The sequence below is a fragment of the Perca fluviatilis genome, chromosome 14 (genome assembly GCF_010015445.1).
Source record: "Perca fluviatilis chromosome 14, GENO_Pfluv_1.0, whole genome shotgun sequence".
Lineage (NCBI taxonomy): Eukaryota > Metazoa > Chordata > Actinopteri > Perciformes > Percidae > Perca > Perca fluviatilis.
Window position 1 is genome coordinate 20,972,122 of NC_053125.1, and position 11,408 is coordinate 20,983,529.

The window sequence follows — 11,408 nt, forward strand, 5'->3', positions numbered from 1 at the left end:
TTCTTGTGGTATGCAGCTGAGAGCCAAACACTCAATTCCTGTACAAGGATAACATGTTCTCAGGATAGAATAACAAGATGAAACAGAGGAACTAGAAATACCAGAAGGAGTGATGTAAGGTAGTGCATCTGCGAGGGTAGGAGCTTAACAGTAATTCAGGGAGTAACTAGACAGCATGACTAATTCACGTGCAAACAAAGAGTGACTGAGGTGTATTTAAACATCATCGCTGAATCCTGTACTATATTCACAATCTGATGAGGACGATCAGGACGCTCAACATGACAACCCAAACAAGTAAGACGATGCTGATATTAGACTACTGCAACAAGAAATCAGAATGATACACTGTGGGACTGCTCCAGTGACTTTAATTAACATCATTTTGTGAATTTTAAATATTTTGATGACTTTTTTTTTGAGTTTAAGTAATATAATGTGTTCTTTTTCTTCAGTAACAAACATGGCGCTTGATGTGCCGTTTAAGGAGCAGTTCAATTGCTGCATCTGTCTGGACATCTACACCAAGCCTGCCACCATCCCATGTGGACACACCTTCTGCCTGGACTGCATCGACGGCTTCTGGGACACTAAGACCAAGGCTGAGTGTCCGCTGTGCAAAGAGACATTCAGAAAGCGTCCACAACTCAGGATCAACCCAGGATATGAACAAATAATTAATTTCTATATAAGGTTGGTTTCTTTATTTTTCTTTTTACTTTTCAGGCATCCTGGTTCTTTCAGATGCGTCCATGCGAAGACCATCTAAAAAAGCAAAATATTTGAATTTAATTGAGATTTAACATAATTCAATTTGAATCAAAAGGTCTCAGGAGGAGAATGTTGACGGTGTGGGAAGCAGGAAAACTTCCCTAATCCCACTTTTCGAGCCTGAAGAGATTCCCTGTGACATCTGCCATGGAGACAAGTCTCCATCAGTCAAGTCTCCATCAGTAAAGTCGTGCCTCGTGTGCCAGGCGTCTTATTGTGAACTTCACCTCACACCACACCTGAGGGATCCAGCGCTGCACAGACACCAACTTACTGATCCGGCCACCTTCGCCACCAGTCACCTCTGCAGAAAGCACCACAAGCCGCTGACAATGTTCTGCAAGAAGAACCATAAGCCTGTTTGTGTTCTATGCACAGAGAGGGAACACAAACACCACAAGACCGTCCCCATGGAGGAGGAGAACAAGAGGGTCAAGGTGAGGAAATGTTATTGTCTTCCATTAAACTCTGCTTTCCTCTTTTTGTGCAAATCTAGAAATATGTTTCTATATTTTTTAAGTGAGAGAATTACCTCAGTCAACATATTTCCCGTTTGAGACTTTATAGATTTTCCCTCAGCTGCTTTTTGTGCAGGATTATATTACATTTTTTATCTTTTTTGTATCTGTTGCAGATTCGTTTGAGGGAGATGATATCCAGCATTCAACCAATGATCCACACCAGACTGAGAAAAGTGAATGAAATACAAAATTCAGTGGCTCTGAGCAAAGTAAGTTATTGTTTGGATGCATGTTCAAAAAAAGCTAACTGGCCAAGTTTGTCTGTTTTTATCTGTAAATTAAATTGATTAATTAAATGTTTCTATCGTTTCAATCACCAGGAAATCACAGAGAGGGAAATAGAGAGCAGCGCTCAGATCTGCAGCATGCTGATAAGCGCCATCGAGAGACAGCATGCCGGGCTGGTCGCGGAGCTGGAGAAGAGGCAGCAAGAAGCTGAGAGGAGAGCTGAGGAGCTGTTCCAGGAGCTGGAGGAGGAACTCAATGATCTGCAGATGAGGAGCAGCGAGCTGCAGCACCTGGAGCACACTCAGAACCCTGTTCACCTCGTACAGGTTAGATACCTCCACTGCATTTATACTGATCTGAATCAGCATTTTAAGAACTGTACTAATGAGAAACCTGTGCATCCTTCCCCATCTTTAGAGTTTCCCGTCTCTAAGGCAACTCCCTCATACTAGAGAGTGGTCTGAGGTCGCAGTCCACTCAGATAACTGCATGGGGGTGGTGATGAGAGCCGTCTCCAAGCTTGGAGACATCTGCCAGGAACTTGCCAACAAACTGTCTGCAGAAGGTCGGTACATCTTTTGGCAGAAAATGATTATCTACATCTCAAAATGACTAAATATTGTTGTGAAAATCAGTGCATAAAAATCACCTTTTACTTCTACCTTTTTGCAGAAGCAGACAAGATGGATCAATATGCAGGTATGTTCACAATCACACATCCACTGCTTATTTCTATAAACTAGTTTAACCTTGGTTAGTTCCCCTTTTTATTACCTGACTCACTGTTTTTCTTCTTTGTTTCTGCAGTCAATGTCACTCTGGATCCTAAGACTGCTTCAGGCTGGCTGGTCCTGTCTCCAGACAGAAAGAAGGTATTGTCTGACTTTTGATCATTAATTAAATTAAATGTGTGAAGAGCACAATCCTTCTAGGAAACTAGTATTTCTTCAGAGTAGATTGGATTTTTCACATGTAGAGTCTGTAAAGACAGTGAATTTTTCAGAAATTGGTTGATCTTTTGCATTAAAAACATCCCCTGCTGTGGGACATTTTACTGTAATAGAGGAGGGAATTATGAGACCTAGGGCCCTATCTTGCACTCAGCGCAATTGCCTTTTTACACCGACGCATGTATCATTCCTATTTTGCACCCGACGCACAGCGGACGTTTTCCTCCACAGACGCACGTCGGTAAAATAGGGAATGTATTTGCGCTCCCGGGGGCGGTTCAGCGAAAAGAGGAGGCGTGTTCCGGCGCAAATTGGTTACTATTATTATTATTATTTTGCAGTTTCAGAAACCAATTCCGCCACTGACCAGGAAAAACCTAGTCTAAAGTCAGTAGCGCTTCTTCAGATTCTATTTTAGGGGCGCATGCTTGGCCATAATGTAGCATGTGCACAACGCGCATACACTTCTCTCATCTAAACGGACGCAGCAGTTCCCATTTTTGCAAACCATACAGAATTACAAAGGAAAATATTACTGAAAATGCGCTTCAGGTGTTTGGATCGGTCAGGAGGCACTTTACAGTACAGTCCTCAAAAAGTCGCAGCATTCTTTGTGGCTTGTTGTGTTTTACACATTTCCATGAATCATGGATGTGTTGGTGACATAAATGAGGAAATATTAGAGGACTAAAGGAGACGTGATGTTGAACTACGGCGGGAGTAATGCGCGATGTGCTCCTGATGGAGCGGGTGGACGGAGATGGAGTGGGGGGAAGAGGAAGGGGCACAACAGGAGCAGGTGGTGCGTTTGGAGGCCCACGCTCCATGGCTGCAGCAATCCTCTCCAGACTTGAGGAGATGTGTCCGAGAGGAGCAGCAACATCGCCACCCGGCCAAGACGGGCATTTATTACTTTGCCGCATCCCGGACAACTCCCGCTGGCGTGCGCCAGGCAAATCCGCCGTCATAATAGCAATCCACCATGGAACAAGCGCGCCTGCTCTTAAAGGGAATGTGAGCTGACGCTCTGATTGGTTTATTGCACGTTTATCCCAAACCACACCTAGCTAATTCAGACCAACCCATTTTAGATTTGCGTCGGGCGCAAGACTCATTTATCCCACCGTTATAATAGCAACAGTGCCCGAGATCCGCCCACAAAGCTACTTGCGTTTTGCGTTTCATACTTGCGTAAAGAGATCATTAAAATAGGGCCCCTGTTGTCATATGAAAATTGGAAAGGGTTGAATCCAATTCAAAGGGGATTAAGATAAAACTAAAATTCTCTGACTGGGAAAATGACAAGGTTATTAATTCGTAATGAGGCTAATGTTTAGTAAGATGATGATGATGATGATGATGATGATGATGATGATGATGATGATGATGATGATGACAATGATTATGTTAATTAACAGGTGAGCGTCAGCAGCAAGAAGAACAATTCTCCTCTCTCAGACAGTCCTCAGCGCTTTGACTCTTGCGTCTGTGTTTTGGGGAAACAAAGCTTTGCATCTGGAAGACGCTACTGGGTTGTTGAGGTGAGAAGATCAGAAACAAGAAAACACACTTTAAGCTAGCTGTGTATTTAAACAAATCCAGTTGAATGTGTCCTGCCACCACAGATGTACAGGAGTGGCTTTTACAATTGAAAAACTAACAATTTCCGATTAAGACCAGCAGTATAAGAAATTCAATTTTTACATTTTTTGTCTAAAACAGAATTGGGAATTTCTGACCCAAATGTGACTCTGTACTTGGCTTTGATTGCTTTAGTGTTTCCACAAATTGGTAGTTTTTCACCTTTAACATCAATAGGAGTCAAGCAATTTAAATCTGTTTCAACACCACACATTTATTGTATTTTACAGTTAATGTCATGTTGGTAATTTTACTTTATTTGATACAATATTGTACAAATCACACAAGACACTAAATATATTACAACCTTTAATTCCAGCAAGTTCTACATGTAGTAAATTCTAACACAGCCGACCTAAAGAGAATCACAGCACTTAAACTACAGATGAAGGAATCCTGCATGTCTGACTCTATTCTGGATATTGTGTTTCAGGTTGGGGATAAAACAGACTGGGATCTTGGCGTGGCCAGGGAGTCCATCAACAGGAAGGGGGCCATCACGGTGCGTCCCGACAGAGGTTACTGGGCGATCTGCCGGAGGAAAGGTAGCAGTCTCAGCGCCTGTGCCGGTCCCTCCGTCACCCTCCACCTCCAGGAAACCCCCAAGAAAGTGGGCGTGTTCCTGGACTACGAGGAAGGGTCGGTGTCCTTCTACGACGCAGAAGCAAAGACCCACATTTACACTTACAGCGGGTGTGACTTCACTGAGCTCCTCTACCCGTACTTTAACCCCTGTGTTCAAGAAGATGGGAAGAACACCGCCCCGCTGATTATCTGTCCTGTTGATGGAGGAGTCAGGAAAGGACGGGACACAACCATTAAGTCAGCTGCATGATGTGTCATAAGTAAGATGATGATGCTAACGGATTTAAAAAAAAAAAAAAAAGTTTATATATATTATATTAGGCCTATATTTATTGTATTGCAATAATATTTGACCAACAGTGGCCTGCAACAGGCCAACATCCATGAGTAAAAGCTTTTATTTTATTATTCAAAATAATCTTTACAAAATGATATCGCACTTGTACATAAATGTTAATAAAATGTGTTAAATGTTGATTGCACTGCAAAATGTCAAATGTCATAGCCTAAATGGGCAATGGATAACTTAAAATTGTGAAACTGAAAATAAAAGTTTTGTATTAAAGATTAAAAACTGAGATTGTGTCATTTACATTTATTAGCATTTTTAGTATTATTATGTTTTGTTAGCTTTTTTTTCACTTTTTGTTTTTTGCATGTGTGCTAAAACAACCAAGAAATGCATCTGGTTTTAATCTATTTATTGCCTTTTACAACCCAGTGCATCTCTAGTTTACTTACCCCTCAAAGCGCTTTTGTTGGGAATCAGCTTACGTTAACTGCTAAAGCTAAAGCCAAAGAACACACATATTCATATCCTGAATGTAACCTTCCATTTGTTACAAGGTTTAGCTAAAGCTAACTTAGCTTGTTAGCTTTAGCTCGTTTTCAATTTTTGTTTTATATCAGAAAATATTACTTATATTAAGTACAAATTTTATTTACAAATTTTAAAATGTTACAATTTAAAACGCTGGAAAAAGCAAAAACAGGCGTCCAAAACTGTATTTTTTCAAGGTTGGCGGGAAGACCGCACAAGGGTACAACAAAGAACACCACAACTAAAAGCTAACCTAGCTGGTAACAAATATCCCTGTCTTCTTTTCCCTACATTTTGTGTTCAACATGAGGATGAGACTAACTAGCCTGGAGAGAACTACTTTGAGAGGGATTTATTTTCTGTCTTACCTACGTAGTTGTTTTGTTCACGTCTGAAGACGGGCCTGTCCTGGCCGAGTCCGCGCTCTGTCTTGTATGTCAGGTTTCAAAAGGTGTATTTACAAAAATTTGTATTGTTGGAAAACAAGAAGGGCAGTCTGTTCTGTCTTTCTTTCAGTATATCTCCATGGTAGCGTCTCCAGTTTGCAGCTTTCACTGACTACGTTTACATACACATAATATTCCGTTTTTTGCCCTAATTCCGAAAAAAACAATATTCCGACTAAGCTGTTTACATGGCTAATAAAAGTGAGTATTCCACTAATATTCCTGTTTACATGTAGCCGTGCAAAACAGGATTATTTTCAAAGTTTACCAATGGCGCGGACTTGTTGGACCGGCTGTTGTGAACACAACTTCCCGCTTTCATTCCTTCAACCAGTTTCTTGAAAAGGTCAGCGTAGCAATGTTTGCACATATCCAAAAACCTGTTGATATCCAAGTATTTGATAATATTTAATGCCTGGCTCATACTACAGGAGTTTTAGGCCGATTTATGCCCGATTTACCCCTACCGAGAATCTGAGAAAAAATCTTGTTGAGGACCTCGATCGGTTCCGATGTTCGGCGCAGATTATCTGGTAATGTGAGGTGTTCACAGATCGAATCTTGCACCTCCTGATCTGCTCACAGACACATCGGGGCCACCCAGATAATATCAAACATGTTTCATATCTAGGATTATAATTGGGTGTGAAACGACTATGATTATGTCAGTACTTCCACAATAGCCAATGAGAGACAGGTCTGCAAGGAGACGGAAGTGACGGAAACTTTTGAAAATGTCTGCGAAAGTAGCTGTAGTACGGGTCCGGTGGACAACTGAGTTGGAAGAAAGGAGATGTGGCAACAGCACGAGTGCCTGTTTAATGTGTCATCAAAAGAGTATCATAATCGGAATGATAAAGAGAAGAGCTGGGGAGAGATTGCTTCAGATTTGAACCTACCTAGTGAGTGTACAAAGTTTCTAGCGCACTAGCTAGCAAATGTAAACAGCAAGTTGCCATGACACAGTATCCATTTATTTGTTTACATGCGCTTCCCGTGAGATCGCGTCACGTGAGGTGCTAAATCTGGCAAGATAATCTTAAGAATATCTTGTAGTGTGTGATGCCCCACTATTTTCAAATATTGTAGTGTGAGCATGTTTAAGATTTGAGGGAAGAAAATCTGCAAAGATTCTCCTCAAGTGTGTGCTGCAACCAGATTTCAAAATCAGTTAGGTTTTTAAAACTCCTGTAGTGTGAGCCAGGTTTAAAAGTAGCTGTTTCTCCTTCTTATCGGTCCAGCATTGCAAACTTTTGGCTGGTTGGTTTGTATATAGAAACCATACCAATGCACAGAGCTGACCAAAAGCCTGAGGTAAAAAGCCCTCAAAAAGATTTGAGGGCTTAAAAGTAGCTGTTTCTCCTTCTTATCGGTCCAGCATTGCAAACTGTTGGCTGGTTGGTTTGTATATAGAAACCATACCAAGGCACAGAGCTGACCAAAATCCTGCTGTAAAAACCCTGATTGAGACGCATATCCTGAATGCGCTGTATACATGTCCAAACAATGCCTCTAAATCTCGAATAATATCGGTATAACCCACATCTTAATCGGAAAATGCTATATTCGGAAAAAGGCCTTATTCGGAATATCCAATTGGAATAAGTTGTTTACATGACCTGTAGCATATTCGGAATATTGTCATATTCGGAATAATAGCGGAATATTGTTGTGCATGTAAACATACTGACTGTCTCTCTTCCAAATTCATGTGAATCAATCTCCCAGAGTGTAGCTTGTTGGCCTGATTGCATCCATCACACCTGTAGCAAACAAACAATCACCCCTCATGTGACATGTCACTATTTGCCCTATCCACTCACCACTCAAAAGACATTAACCTGACATCATAACATCAACAGATACTCAAGAGACACTGTCGTAACAGCTTTACCAACACATGCCAACATTCACCCTTAAACACACACACACATTCAAACACTGATGCAGAGGCTGCCATGCAGGGGTTAAAGGTTCAGTGTTCAGCTCAAGGACATTTCGGCATTGACATTTGCAATTTGTTTAAGCTGCACCACATATTGGTTTCAACTGCTAGGTTTCTCACAAGTCCTTTTCTTATTTTATTAAGTAAACGGTGTTGAGTATGCATGTTATTTTCAACTACTTGTTCCACGTTCAGGTATTTGGTTTCACACAGCATGGATGTAACCTGTTTGTTGTTGATGAGCAATTGATGCATTATTTACCCTAGCCCCAACCCAAACCTTACTTAGTTTTTTTTCTACGGTGACCTGATAATTTAAAAACTCTTGCATGAGATTTAATGTAAAATGCAAAAGCCATACTGTTAACTCTAGTACTTTAACTCAACCCATAAAGCTCTGACAAAATAACTACAAAGATATTGTGTTTTCTTCATTGTTAGCACCAATATAACATTCCTTTTTAGAAATGTTTTGAAAGATATGATATAAACATATCATAGGAGGCACAGATTGAAAAAGTCATTAAAAATCATTGGATCCCATTGTGGAGATGGATGCTCCTACTTCCTCATTTCCGAGCAATAAACATATAATTAGTCAGGTCATTAAGTGTGCCTGTTGGTAATGTTCGTGTGTCGTGTGCTAACCTATATCTGATCAACCTGTTGAGACTATTAGACTGGCGATCTCCCCGGAACAACAAGTCGTCCTAGCCATACGATGTTGTAGGTTGTTTATTCCTCCCTTCTAACGGTGGCAGGAAATACGACTCACAGGAGTGCTTTCCGTCTTCATATCTAAATCAGAGAACGTAACGGTCGTAGTTTTAAACACGTTAATGTCAGAATGTGACTTTAGGCAGCTTTTCATTTTGTTCCCAAAGTTGCATGTTTTGGTTAATTGCCCAGTGCGAGTTTTAGCAGTGTGTGTGTTTTTCATTTGGTTTTACAGCCCGGTCTCACACCAGTTCGTGAAATGGTCACGATATTTTGATTTATTGATTTGTGTACAGGTCACGATTTTCTCGTTTATTTTGTGTACAGGTCACGATTATCGAACGTGACCATTTCACAAACTGCCATGATACTGGGCTGCTCTGGGGGACGCAACAACGGGGAAATGAAACGCCACACGCTGGCGATGACAACGGGACAGTTGTGGTTAGGAAAAGAATAACGGGGAAAGGTTGTAGTTAGGAAAATAACACCGACATTTTAACAACAAAAATACATTACTTTAAAATTCGTGCTCACCACACAAAAATAAAGTCATTAACGTGTTCAGTACACAAATCAATAGATTCAATAACGTGACCATTTCACAAACTGGCATGAGACTGGGCTGGGTTTTATTAGAAGATGTGTTGCATGTTTTAACAGTTATTTGCATGGGTTTGTGGATTTGCTGTGTTTTTCTAATTGTTTGTTGGATTTGGAATTAGGATTATGAGATTGGCCACAGGATCTAATGATGTGCTTGTTAAAGGTGGACGTGAAACAGGTGCAGGCGAGGAAAAACAAGCAAAACAGATGACAAATCAGAAATAAATAAGCACAGCAAACCAAACATACTTGCACAAAACTATAACCAAACACAACAACTCTGCCGTGTGAGATTAGGTTTGGGCACCAAAACTACTTTTACACAGTTTACACGTACATGGTTATTTTGAAAAACTGAGACATATCCCTTCGTTTGTGACCCTTCGTTTTCAAACTGAGAATTCGCCTCTGAACACGATTCTTTCTAAAAAGGCAGCCGAGGAAGTGAGGAAGAGAAGAGAGAGGAAGTGATTCGTTGCTGTTGTTGCTATTTTCAGGATTCTGATTGGCTAACGTGGACTTGAGCTTCTTGTTACACTGCCACTTAACACGTCTGGCATGCTCTTGATGGCATTGATGGCATATATACACGGGTACTTGTAAACAAACACTTTTCTGAAAACTGACAGCTGTGCACAATGTTATTTTTGAAAACGGAGAGGCTGAAATGTCCGTTTATGAAAATACCCGGCCACGTGTAAACGTAGCATTAGTTAAGTTTAGAAAGAGATTGTGGTTTAGGTTGAAATCAATACAGCTGTTACATTACGCTTTAGTACTTATAGGGATAGGGAGGAGGTTGGGGCGGATGGGTGGCTCCCAAAGAAACAATGTACAATAAGTGCCCTATTTTAACGATCTGAAACGCAAGTATGAAACGCAAAACGCAAGTAGCTTTGTGGGCGGATCTCGGGCGCTGTTGCTATTATAACGGTGGGATAAATGAGTCTTGTGACCGACGCAAATCTAAAATGGGTTGGTCTGAAGTAGCTAGGTGTGGTTTGGGCGTAACGTGCAATAAACCAATCAGAGCGTCAGCTCACATTCCCTTTAAGAGCAGGCGCGCTTGTTCCATGGCGGATTGCTATTATGACGGCGGATTTGCCTGGCACACGCCAGCGGGAGCTGTCCGGGATGCAGCAAAGTAATAAATGCCCGTCTTGTCCGGGTGGCGATGTTGCTGCTCCTCTCGGGCGCATCTCCTCAAGTCTTGAGAGGATTGCTGCAGCCATGGAGCGTGGGCCTCCAAACGCACCACCTGCACCTGTTGTGCCCCTTCCTCCCCCCCCCCCACTCCATCTCCGTCCACCCCCTCCACCTGAGCACATCGCGCATTGCCACTCCCGGACCCTCAAGTGTCCAATCCCACCGTAGTTCAACATCACGTCTCCTAAGTCCTCCACCTGAAGCGCATTTTCAGTAATATATTTCGTGTAATTATGTATGGTTTGCAAAAATGGGAACTGCTGCGTCCGTGTAGACGAGGGAAGCAAGGTGTATGCGCGTTGTGCACACGCTACATTATGGCCAAGCATGCGCCCCTAAAATAGCATCTGAATAACGCGCCACTGACTTTAGACTAGCACCACTGACTTTAGACCAGCGCCACTGACTTTAGACCAGGTTTTTCCTGGTCAGTGGCAGAATTGTTTTCTGAAACTGCAAAATAGCACCAGGGAACGTTTGTGCCTGAACACGCCTCCTCTTTTCGCTGACGTGCGTCTGTGGAGGGAAAAGTCCACTGTGCGTCGGGTGCAAAATAGGAATGATACATGCGTCAGTGTACAAAGGAAATTGTGCTGGGTGCAAGATAGGGCCCTAGGTCTGTTTGTCATGTTCCACAAATGCAAAGTGGGGCGGTGTCTTTTTGTGTTCAATACAAACAGTATTTATATATTTGTTTGGTAAAATATTGTAATCGGACTACAAAAGCCGAAGTGGCAAAATTGTGAAAAAGTAGGCCAAAAAAACATGTACTGTACCAACTGAGTGTGTAATAAGTAGTTGAAAATAACATGCAAACTCAGGAAATAACGGTTGAATAAGACAAAGACTTTGCATATAAACATATAAATCAAAATATATACAAATTCTTAGGCAGAATTGAATTTATGTTAAACTTTAACACTTGCAATTAAACAGGAGAATAAAAAAAGCAATTAGCAAAATGACACAATA

General features: G+C 41.5%; 1 protein-coding gene across 1 annotated transcript; it reads left to right on the plus strand.

The window, feature by feature from the left end:
* The first annotated feature begins 189 nt into the window (after positions 1-189).
* Positions 190-4,997, plus strand: LOC120573063 (E3 ubiquitin-protein ligase TRIM39-like). Its single transcript, XM_039822495.1, has 10 exons — positions 190-297; positions 456-693; positions 827-1,208; positions 1,406-1,501; positions 1,613-1,846; positions 1,938-2,085; positions 2,193-2,219; positions 2,328-2,392; positions 3,889-4,011; positions 4,545-4,997. The coding sequence occupies exons 1-10, from the start codon at positions 258-260 to the stop codon at positions 4,944-4,946; spliced, it is 1,755 nt and encodes a 584-aa protein (XP_039678429.1). The 5' UTR covers positions 190-257; the 3' UTR covers positions 4,947-4,997.
* Positions 4,998-11,408: the final 6,411 nt, after the last annotated feature.

Excerpts from the sequence above, each read along its gene's own strand:
- LOC120573063 (XM_039822495.1), top strand. The coding sequence starts at position 258 with ATGAGGACGATCAGGACGCTCAACATGACAACCCAAACAA. Across the intron at positions 694-826 it reads ATAATTAATTTCTATATAAG|GTCTCAGGAGGAGAATGTTG; the intron begins GTTGGTTTCTTT and ends TTGAATCAAAAG. Across the intron at positions 2,086-2,192 it reads CAACAAACTGTCTGCAGAAG|AAGCAGACAAGATGGATCAA; the intron begins GTCGGTACATCT and ends ACCTTTTTGCAG.